We start from the raw sequence: 12,208 nt of genomic DNA on the forward strand, positions 1-12,208 counted from the left end.
TTAGAAGGAGAAGATCTGCAGTGTATACATTTCTTTTCCTTTCCCTCGCGCATTAGGCGGAAGTTTTAACTCCAAGTCCTCTCCTAAAAGAAATGCCTACCAGTTAACCATTCTGAATGCACAGGTGATCCTACCACTCTTCAAGATCTATCCACGGCCTCCAGGATAAGAACCAAGCTCCTAAGCATAGCATACATGAGGTCAAATAGAACTTGTTCGGATCTGAAGATTTCACTTAGCCCATTTTTTAGCAACGCTTGCAATGCTCAACATGTTATACCAAACTACGTAATGCCTCTGTGCACGAAGGCCCACTGCCATTTTGAAGGCTCATACTTCAAGTTCAATATTCCTCCCCCACATCCACCCACCCTCTATGTTAGACCACAAAGCTGGAGATCCTGTTCACTAGCAGCAACTTATTATGCCCACTGCTGAGAACAAGAAGAAAACAAGCTCCCCAGCCAATACAGGACCTACCTTCCAGCACACACCTGAATTCTGTAAGGCCCAAGTTTGAATTTTCACTATCTTCCAGGAGACTGTCAGGCCTAAATCTAGCATATTTCTAATTTTACTGGTCTATTTCTAATTTTATTGATCATAATTATCCTATAGTGTGCTGGAGGCAGTTCACAAGAGCTGACTGTGCCCATCTCTCCCAACTGTGTTCAGTGACTTCAGGTTGGTAGCTTGAAATTGGTCATGGTGGTAGTATTTACATCATGGAAACTGGCAAAGTCTGTAACTCAGGGTTTGTTTTTGTTTTCTGGGGAAAACCCAGCTGTTAAATATGTATTATACTAAATGGTTATTCCTACAATCATCTATACTCCCTCTCCTGTGAGACCAAACCTTTTCTTTCTTCCAAAAATTCCACTGAATTGTCTAGAATTTCTACTCCATTATCAAAAACTCACCTATATGCTCAGTCAGTTCATGCTTTGTTCTGTATACCTCCTGCAGGACAGGTTACATAATTTGCAGGATCTGGTCCAAAATGAAAATGCAGGGTCTCTTGTTCAAAAATTATTAAGAATTTCAAGACAATGACAGCAGAGCATTAAACCAAGAACAGGGCCTTTCTCAGGGTGGAGACTTGACAACTGCACAGGTCACGTGCCCATACCCTAGTCCCTGCCCATCTGTTCTTAACTGTAAGCCTTCCCTCCTCTGAGGATACTGTTTCCCATGTATCTCTGCAATATGATGGCTACTCATTCTCCCACACTTTAGGATTGAAAGTGGGGTGCTGTTTTATCTGCTCCCCTTCCCACTGCTCTTTGCAAACCATCACTCTTGTTCTTTGTAAAAACCTCTTTGCCATCTTGCTGCACTATACTTCAACTCTCATCAAAGCTGTCACCTTGCAACTTCATCATAACTGTCATCTTGCAACTTACTCATTACTCCTCCTACTTTACTGATGGCTTTGACATCTGGCTCTCAAAATTCCTTATCTTGAGTAAGAGGACAGACTCTGGATAGAATCAGACAGTCTGGGTTCAAGTCTCAGTACTCCTACCGTGTTTCCCCGAAAATAAGACCTAAGCGGACCATCAGCTCTAATGCGTCTTTTGGAGCAAAAATTAATATAAGACCCGGTCTTGTTTTACTATAATAAGACTGGGTCTTTGATATATGATATGATATATGATACGATATGATATGATATGATACCAGGTCTTATGTTAATTTTTGCTCCAAAAGACGCATTAGAGCTGATGGTCCGGACAGGTCTTATTTTCGGGGAAACATGGTATACTCATATGCTAGCTATATTGCCTTGGCCATGTTCCTTAACCTTTCTTTTCCTGAGTTTCCTCATTTGTAAAATAGAGACAAGAGTACTTCCAGGACTTGTTGTTTGGATTAAGAGTTAAGGCGTGTAAAGGGCTCAGAATGGTGCCTGGCATGTGTTAAGTGCTCACCGAGTCAACATTAGCTATTGCTATCATCACCATCATCATTTAAGGCAATCTCAATGTCTACACGGCTAACTCATCTAACATGTTCTTTGAGCTGCTTGTCACCAATAAATTCTTCCCCCCTCTACCACAGCCAACTCTACCACAGCTCTACCATAGCTCTACCACAACCCTCTTCCATAGCTATACCCTAGATCCTGAAATCACCAGAACCTTTCCACCTCCAAATCTTAAATTCAAATATCCCATACCCTGACTACGACCTCCAGTCCTTCCAGGATTCACCTTTACCTGTGCCCCTTATATCTGCTTCCCATCATCAAAACCTCTGAATGCCAAACTCCTCTTTCATATGTCTGTCAGCCCCTCCTATCTTTGCCTCGTCTCCTATCTTCTTATACTGTCTCTTTCAATCACTTTCTTGCCAACAACCTCAATTTCCATGCCCCTATTTCCTTCTATACAAGACTGGCAAAGTTCCAATCTTGGATGAATCAAACTATCAGCCCTTTCTTGACAGAGTTGCTGAGAGCTGCTGAGGAGAATCATACAACTATAAAGGTCAGTACCACTCTCACACATTCACCGTCTGCATCTTCAATGCTGCCCAGCAATCTATTTCCTTACCTACTTTGCCATCTCCTACCCTTCACAATGGTTGTTTCAGACCTTTACCACTCTCTCTAAACCTCTGCTTTTCCTGCTTCTATCCACCTATCCCCACTCCACCTACCTCTGCTTCTGCTCTCAGTAACTGATCTATCTCATGTCAGAAAAAACAGGAATGAGTTTAGAACTACCAGTTTCCTTCTACCAAACCTAAAAACCCACCCATTTCTTCCTTCCGATCACAATGAAGGAGAAGTCTCTCCTCCTGCTTAAGGCTAATCCTGTGCTCTGTGCTCTGGATTCTAACCCCCCTGCCCTATAAAGCAATGGTTCTCGAAGTGTGGTTTCCAGACCAGCAGCATCGGCACTCTCCAGGCACTTGTTACAAATGCTAATGCTCAGGCCCCGCTCTAGTCCTTCTGAATCAGAAACTCTGGAGTTGGGGCCAGCAATCTGTTTTTAACAAGGCCTCCAGGTGATTCTGATGCTAAAGTTTGAGAACCGCAGCTCTAAGGGATTATTTGTTGTCTGTCACCTTTCCTGCACCTTCGACCTCCTTCTGCAGTGCAATGGTTCCCTTGCCCGAAGAGCTTTGTTTGCTCCATGTACATTCTCGCCCTTGTCCAGTCTTCTCACCACACAGCAACACATCTGATCTGATCATTCCCTGCTTAAGATAAAGACCAATATTTTAAGAGGGCCTCAAGCCTCTTTTCACCCGCTACCTAGCTCTCTTGCTCTATTTGCCAAACAAAATCTGTCTCTCTCAATTTCTTAATCATGCCATGTTCTAGGGCACTTGACAAACTTTGAAATTATTATTCCCTCTGCCTGGAATGTTCTTGGTCTGTTTCTTTCCCTAACTCCTACTTCTTCTTAAAGTCTCAGCTTAAACTCTCCTCCCTTAGGGTAACTTAACTTTACCCCTTAGTCTTGATTAGTCCCTGCTAGATGCTCTTATAGCACTCCGCACTTATCCTCTCATAACCTGGATCAAACTGATCATTATTTATTATAAATGTAATGTCTGTTTTCATTGCCAGAGTGTAAGCTCTGTTAGGGCAGAAATCACATTTATCTTATTTACTAGCATAACATTCCCAGGGTCTACGTTAGCACATTACCTCGCATGTACCATGTTTCCCCGAAAATAAGACCTAGTCGGACAAGCAGCTCTAATGCGTCTTTTGGAGCAAAAATTAATATAAGACCCGATCTTATTTTACTGTAATATAAGACCGGGTAATATAATATAATAATATAATATAATATAACATAACATAATATAATAATACCGGGTCTGATATAATATGATATGATATGATATAATACCAGATCTTATATAAGACCGGGTCTTACATTAATTTTTGCTCCAAAAGACGCATTAGAGCTGATTGTCCGGCTAGGTCTTATTTTCGGGGAAACACGGTAGTAAATGTGCAACAAACACTTGCTGACTGAGCCTTTGCATACATTGTGCCTCTGTGCAGGATATTTTTATTCCCTTAAACCCCTTAGTGAAATCTTACAGATCCTTCAGAAAATAAGTTCAATACCTCTGTAAAGTCTTCCCTGCACATACACACCTGCCTGCTCAAGTGGATCACTTCCTCTTTTGTGTTCCTACTGTATTGTTTGTATAACTCTACTAATGCAACAAGTATACCTTATTATAAATACCTATCTGCACGTCTGAGTCTCCACTGGACTGTAAACTCACTCAGGGCACGGATCATGTCTTCTTTACCTTTGTATCTCTGGTGCTGAGAAGAGTACCTGACATTGATAATAAGTCAATACTTATTTGTCAATACTTACAAACACTGATAAATGTTTATGGGCATATTAAGCCGAAGACTGTATCTCTAATATTGCACTGAAAGGCTTTTTCTTAATATTAAATCTGGGTTCCATTTCTATGTTTGTTGTTCATTAGCTGCATGATCAAACTGTTTAACCTCTTTGGGCCTCAGTTTCCTCACTAGTAAAACAGGGCTAATAACACCTACTTGGAAATACTGCTATGAAAATTAAACGAAATGACATAGTACAATGATTAGCATACCCAGTGCCTGGCATGCAGCAGCCTCCCCACTCTGGCTTCAACCTGACAGAGACACCAGGACAAAACAATTCAGAAATAAGTCACAGCAATCAAAGGAGACTGAGCACAGAGTGAGTCATTCCTTTTAATCATTTGCCCAGGAAGATGAACAATAAAGAAACATAATAAGCAGAATAAACTCTCCTGGTGGTATCTCCTTTGGTATACAAAGCTTGGTGAGAATTCACCCCTGAGATCTTTTGGCTAATGGCCACATCCACCTCCCAAGCCCAGCAGGCCCCGTCTTAATCTGCAGAACCAGGCATGGTTACTTCAGACTGGAATAGAAAATAGAAACTACCTCATAAGGGATGTGTTTACAGGCGGGAGGTTGGGGGCGGGGAGGAACTTGACTGCAACCACATCAATCAAGTGTTTTGCAATCTGGCAGAAAACACTGCAGCATCGTTGCTGGAGACTAACCCCCACACAACAGCACTTACCTGAAGCCAAGAACCAGCTTAGACTAGACAATGAGCAGCTTTCTGCTTGTGCCAAAACAAGGGTCAGACTCGCACGGAATGAACATCTCTAAGGTCAGCATTACCCCTGTTCATCTGGGCAGCAGCTTTAGACACACACTCCTCAGCCCAGGACGCTGCCCACAGGCTGCAGCTTCATTGTTCATGTGTGCCACGTATAAGAGCCACGTGTAAGAGCCACGTGTAAGAGCAGATGAAATAGGTTCTCTGATCCTCACTCATAACACGCTTACCTCTTCAGAGCCATTGGTATTCAGATCACCTACTTCCTTGGAGTCATTCACTTCAGAACGCTGTGTCTCTATAGGTGGAACTTCTTCAATGGGACTCTCTCTCCTCTGAAGCTTCCTGATCAAGCTCTGCTGGTCACTGGAAGATACAGCGGGTGTGAGGGGAGCTCTGGGAGGTCTCTGCCTCCTCCAAGATGCCCTGCTCCAACCTAGTCCCAGAATATGTGGGACATCATCTTCTGGTGGAAAGCCCAAATCATCTGCAGTTTGGAAGTCTTTAAAAAACACCAGCATGGAATTGGAAGAGTCTGTCCTAAAAGCCCGGCAGCTGTGGGGCCTGCTGCAGTCGGCCTGAATGCACATCCCTTCTAGCCACCAGAGAACGTGGCAGGCAGAGTCCTGACAGCATGCAACCCAACAAGACTGGACAGAGGGGATTCCTTCAAGAAGCCGGAGGTGATTTTCTCCCCCAGATCTCAGGCCAACTCCGAATTGTGTCTTCACCTGCTGGCACCTGCTCTCACTGGCATCTAAAAACAAAGAATGAAAATATTTTAAGATGAAATAAAAACAGAGACTACTATTCTGTAAAAAGCTCTGAACACCAACATCCAAAGCTATTTTAAAGACTGGTTTTTAAGAGGGTGGGAAAGCTGTCTAGTAAGTGGAACAGAAGAAGCAAAATAGAGTGTTTTTTGGCTCAGGATATTTCAGCTTGTGGAAGTACTGCTCCACATTCATTGCTAGTTCCCCATCTCAATGAGTCTCTTCCACGTGGACCTTTTACACAGAACTCCAGTTCATGAAACAGAAAAAACAAAACAAAAGAGCTGTTCTGGTGCCAGTGCGTGGAAGGACAGGCAGAGTCCTACCATTTGACTTCCCACTCACCTCCAAGGCATTTCTCAGGAATAGTATGAGGATTAGGGGGCCAGAGGAGTAGGTGGTGAACAAGCTGGAATATTTCCCCACTGAACTGGCAACAACACAAACTGAGTCCTCTTGACCTTTTGTAGGCTAGAGGTTCTAACCAGTTGTTTGCCAACTTTCTAACCAGTTGTTTGCCAACTTTCTAACCAGTTGTTTGCCAAAGCAGGTTTTGCATATCATGGTATCAGACAGAATAGTAGTCAAGCTTAACCAAAATTTTAATCATGAGAGATTCTGCTGGAATGAACTTCCTAATGACAAATCATGTCATGATAAGACATGAAAGAACAGAAGTACAATAGTGACCTACTGTGGTTATCTCCAGTGACCTACTACTGTATGTAGGTTCACCTACATAACATGGTCCAAAATTCTAGCTAATGCTACTTATGGATAAATTTGGGGCTGTTGAATTACTTCCGGCATGGCATTGATTTTTCTGAAATATTACCTCACTTCTGTTTTCTTAGATGAAGACAAAGCATGTTCAAAAGGAGAGTTGTTATACAGAGTTCATTTTAAGGTCTTAGTTATATAGGTGTCTGTAACCAACTGTGCTCAGGGTTCTAGAGGGCCAGAACCAGGGTGAGACAAGAGAGCTGCCTCGGGCACAAATTTAAGGAGGCGCTCACTCTCAGAGTCATGTAAGTGGCCAGATTAGCTTTCCCAACCTTGAGAGTGAGTGCCTCCTTAAATTTTGTGCCCTAAGTGCCTCTTTCTTCCCCTTAGCCCTTTCCCTGTGGTTACAACACAAAGTACATTTTACAATTACATATAGAAAATATGCAGTAGAATCAAAGCACTGAAGAGGTAGATAATCATGTATGTGTGTACAATAACTGAAAAAGGACTATGACTAACAACAACCTGCTAATCAGCCAAAGCCAACCTGATTCCTAAGAAATACCAAATGTCCAACAGACTAAATGTGGATACCCATCAACTGACAGATAAGAGGAAAACACAGGCGGGCTTCTGGATTATTGAATTGAGCAAGCGCTAGGGCAGCCAATCTGCCATTGTTCTTGAAAAGAAAAAAGAGCGGTACACTGGCACCAACCTACCTCCAGCCAAGGCAATTTGGGAGAACAGAAAAAAATAAGAAAGGATGAAGAAATAGCAGCTGTGAAAAAAGTGAAGCTATGAAGAGCTACAGAAATAACCATCACTTCCTCACCCATCTTCCCACCCTGTAACCAATGGTACAAATCTTGGTAACCGCCATCTGAGTATAGAGACTGTTGAAATCAGTTAAGTTGTTACATTAGTAGCTACTGTCAATTACCTTTATATCAAATTTCCATCATTCTCAGAAGTCTCTTGTATTTAACATGATGAAGAGGTCCACGTAGGTGAAAATATTAATAACTTGCATTTTTCTGTAAGCCACTATTATCTTTCATTTTTTTTAAATGCACTATGACCTCCACTTTTGCCCTTAAGGGAGAAATTGCCATAGGACTTGCCCTCCCACCATCAACTGCTAGAAAATCAGACAAAATATATGAAACAACTGTTTTAAGACACTGGACTATGATCCCAGAAAAAAAGAAAACAAACAAAGAGCCCTGCGACCACTTTGGGTTCCATACAGAGGCAGCTCCAGACGATTGCACAGGGAAGAAGATCCCAAGTAAACAGGGAGGTCTTGCCGAGTTGAGGAAAGAGAGTTCAGAGTGACTACAAGCTAGAATTTTAGAACAAACTACCAAAGGGAGGAAGCTACACAGAGACAGCGCTCCAGACATCTGGATAATGAACCTTCAATCTTTTTTTTTTTTTTTTAAATAAATTTTATTGGGGAATATTGAGGAACAGTGTATTTCTTCAGGGCCCATCAGCTCCAAGTCATTGTCCTTCAATCTAGTTGTGGAGGGCGCAGCGCAGCTCCAAGTCCAGTCACCGTTTTCAATCTTTAGTTGCAGGGGGCACAGCCCACCATCGCATGTGGGAATTGAACCCACAATGTTGAGAGCTCAGCAGCCCTGTTGTTCAGAGATCATGCTCTAACCAACTGAGCCATCCGGCCACCTCCCTTCAATCTTTGATTGAACAGTAATTTTTGCCAAGTGTAGATTGAAACTACACAAGGGAAATGAGCAAACATTTTGAATTGAATGAAAATGAAAACACAACATATCAAAATTTGTGGGATGTAGTTAAAGCAATGTTTAAAGGGTCCTGTATAGGTTTAAATGCTTGTTTTAGAAAAGAATAACCATCTAAAATCAATGATCTAGAGAGACATACAGGGAGAATGTCAAGTGATGAAAGGCAGAGATTGGAGTGCACCAGCTGCAAGCCATGGGATGCCAAGGATTGACAGTGACCACCAGAAGCTACGAAAAGTCAAGTATTCTACCTAGAGTCTCAGAAGACCAACCTTGCCAACACCTTGATTTTGGGCGTCCAACCTCCAGAACTATTGGCTTATTCAGGATTTTCTGCCCTTGCCCGGTAGAACAATTCAGGAGACAGATGGCTCCATGACTATCAAGAACCTAGATCCAGGGATCACTGTCACCTGGGATGTGCTATGGCCTTAACCCAGATTGAATGGAGATGCCTAGATGTTATTCAGTGGACATGTACAGGGACATGATGCTGGAAAACTACGGGAATCTGGTGTGGGTGGGGATTCTCTCTTCCAAACCAAAATTAATTGCCAAGTGGAGCAAGAGGCACAGCATTTGGTGAAGGTATAAGAAGTTCCAGCAGGTACCTATGCAGTCCAGGAATACTGGTTTGAAACAAAGATGTCAGCCCTAAAGCAAAATACTTCTGAAGCATCTGCTCTGGAAGAACAAACAAAAAGTGTCATGGTTGAGATAGGTCTAGATTGGGAGGACAGAAGGTCCACAGAGAAGAAGCTCATTATATAACGTGGGAAAGTCTTCAGATATAATTCCTACTTTATTAGCCACGAGAGAAATCCTACTGGTGAGAAATCCCATAAATGTAAAGAATGTGGGATAGCCTTTATGAGCAGCTCATTTCTTTTAAATCACCATAAAATTCACATAAGCAAGCAATCTTCTAGAGGTATTAAATGTGGGAAATTTCTCAAGAAGTACTCACCAATTATTAATCATCACAGAATTCATTCTAGAGAGAAACCCCATAAATGCAGTGAATGTGCAAAAGCTTTCAAAAAGAACTGTATCCTTTCAAGTCATCAGAGACTTCATACTGGTCAGGAATTCTTAAGGCAGCCTTTACTCACGAGAGAATACACAGTGGAGAAACGCCTTTTAAATGTTAATGAATGCAGAAAAACTTTCAGAGATAACTCCACTGGGTTGGAACATCAGAAAATCCACACTAGTGAGAAATCATGTTAATTTAATGAATGTGGGAAAACTTTTAGGTAGAGCTCAACTGTTAATAGTTGTCAAAGAATGCATCTAGGAGAGAAACACTATCATGGCAGCAAACGTGTAAAATCTTTCAGGTATACATCCTTTGCTGGACATTAGAAAACTCACAGTGGAAATAAACCCTATTGGTATAATGACCATAGAAAAGCCTTTACAAAGAGCTCAATTCTTACCCTGTTTTCCCGAAAATAGAACCTAGTTGGGCAATTAGCTCTAATGCGTGTTTTGGAGCAAAAATTAATATATGACCGGGTCTTATATTATATTAGACCCGGTCTTATATTATAATAAAATAAGACCTGGTCTTATATTAATTTTTGCTCCAAAACACGCATTAGAGCTGATTGTCTGTCTAGGTCTTATTTTCGGGGAAACACGGTATTAAACATCAGAGAATTCATGCTGGACAAACACCCTATCACTATAAGAAATGTGGGAAAGCCTTCAGGCACAGCTCACATTTGTTGAACATCAGAGAATCCATACAAGAGAGAAACCTAATGAATGTAATTAATGTGGAAAGACTTTTCTCCAAAATTCAGCTCTGAAACAGCACAGGAAAATTTATTAACAAAAATGGGCGTTCAACTGTAGTTAGTGTGGTAAATCATAAAGAAGTAGTTTATTCCTTTTGGGCATCAAAAAGGAGGTATTTAATAAATTACACATTTATCAGAAATTTTCTGTCTACCTCTATTCTGGAGAACTTCTCACTTGTGAGAATTTCAGTGTAGTATAGTTTATACTGGTGAAATATCTGAAGAACCTAAATGTCTATCAATATGGAAATAGTTACTAAAGAATACTATGTGCAATTAAAAACAATGAGGTCGAGTTTGATATACAGCCATAGAAAATCCCCATGATACCTCGTTAATTGCAGAAAATCTATATACTATGGTTTTACTTATATTTTTTAAAATGAAGCTTTTTTTGTTTGTACATATATATTGTATGCATTAAAAAAGATGTGGAAAAATAAAAACCAAACTTTAACAGCAAAAAAAAAAGTCAATGATCTATGCTTTCATCATAAAAGCTAGGAAAGGAAGAGTAAATTATACCCAAAATAAATACAGAAAGGAAAAGATAAAAAGAATAACTAATGAAATATAAAACAGTAGAGAAAAATAAATGAAACCAAAATCTTGTTGTTTAAAAGTTCAATAAAACTGATAAAGCTCTAGTCAGATGGATGACAGAAAAAGATAGAATAGTCACAAATTAACAATATCAGGAATGAAAGAAGGGCTATCACTACTGATTCAGTAACCAGAGGCAGCAAACTATGACACAAGGGCCAACTCCAGATGCTGCCTTTTATTGTAAATAAAGTTTTACTGGAACACAGTCACACTCATTTATGTATTATCTACAGCTGCTTTTGGTCTACGATGGCAAAATTAAGCAGCTGCAACAGTTATCTTAAGATCGGCAAAATCTAAAATATCTACTATCTGGCCCTTTAAGAAAGTTTGCCAACCCCTGGTCTAAGAGAATGTACTTCTGTTTGACTTATTATTTTACTATTGAGTAGAGCCTCAATTTAGATGTCAACTTATAGAAGACTGATAAATTGCAAATGATTTTATTTTTATAGAGATGCAAATTATTTCTGTCTGGTATAAAAGATAACCTCAAAAGTTTAATTAATAAGGTGCCCTTATTTCCCACTTAGCTATTATCCTTATCGCCTTATTCATTCATCCATTCAACAATTATTACTGAGCATCGGTTTCATGCTAGGCATTGCTTTGATGGAGCTCGTAATTTAGATGAGGGAGACAGAGATTAAACAGACATAGTAATAAATGTAGGACTGCAAACTAATCTAAATGCTTTGAAGGAAGGAAATTCAGCCTTTATAGAATAAAGGTAGCTAAATGTGGAATTTATCAAACAGTATATTATCACACATAGTATCAAAGATATTCACTGTATGTTGTTTGAAATTAAAAAAAAATTGGAAATAACATATATACATCAAGAGATATAGATCTGATATAGAATGCTCTCCAGGATACATTATGTTGAAAAAGGAAGGTGCAGAGCAGTACGTATAGTATGCTACAATCTGTATTGGGGGAAAAAAGAATATAATGTTTATGTATATTATGCATAGATTACTTTTGGAAGAATATTCAAGAAATTGGCATGGCTGCCTTTAGGAGGAAAAACCAGGAAGCTGGGAGACTAAACTGAGAGACTTGTTTGTTTAAGAATATCCTTTTATACCTTTTAAATTTGTACAATGCACATGTAGTATTCTGTTTTGAAAAATAAATTTTAAAAATTTAAATAAGCAAGATTTTCAAGGCTTCCCAGGGCTCTTAGAATGAAGGCCAAACTCCTTAATATAACCAACAGAGATCCTGGATGATCTGGACCCTGCCTACTTTTCTGGCCCCATCTTGTAAGATGCTTTCCCCCTTCATTACCTTCCAACCCAGCAGCCTTCTTTCATTCTTTAATTGGACTATGCTCCCTCCCTACATGGGCTTTGCACATGCTGCCCCCTCTATCTGGAACTCTTTTGCCTCCCTCTTTT

At 40.3% G+C, this 12,208-nt stretch overlaps 1 protein-coding gene across 2 annotated transcripts in view; it reads right to left on the reverse strand.

Annotated features, from left to right (window-relative positions):
• Positions 1 to 12,208, reverse strand: part of KIAA0319L (KIAA0319 like) — an 86,913-nt gene that overhangs the window by 52,112 nt on the left and 22,593 nt on the right. For both annotated transcript variants that reach the window (XM_033114279.1, XM_033114278.1), the window contains exon 3: positions 5,357 to 5,883. In XM_033114279.1, coding sequence (XP_032970170.1) covers positions 5,357 to 5,883 — 527 coding nt within the window. The remainder of the gene's footprint in view (positions 1 to 5,356; positions 5,884 to 12,208) is intronic.

The sequence above is a fragment of the Rhinolophus ferrumequinum genome, chromosome 9 (genome assembly GCF_004115265.2).
Source record: "Rhinolophus ferrumequinum isolate MPI-CBG mRhiFer1 chromosome 9, mRhiFer1_v1.p, whole genome shotgun sequence".
Lineage (NCBI taxonomy): Eukaryota > Metazoa > Chordata > Mammalia > Chiroptera > Rhinolophidae > Rhinolophus > Rhinolophus ferrumequinum.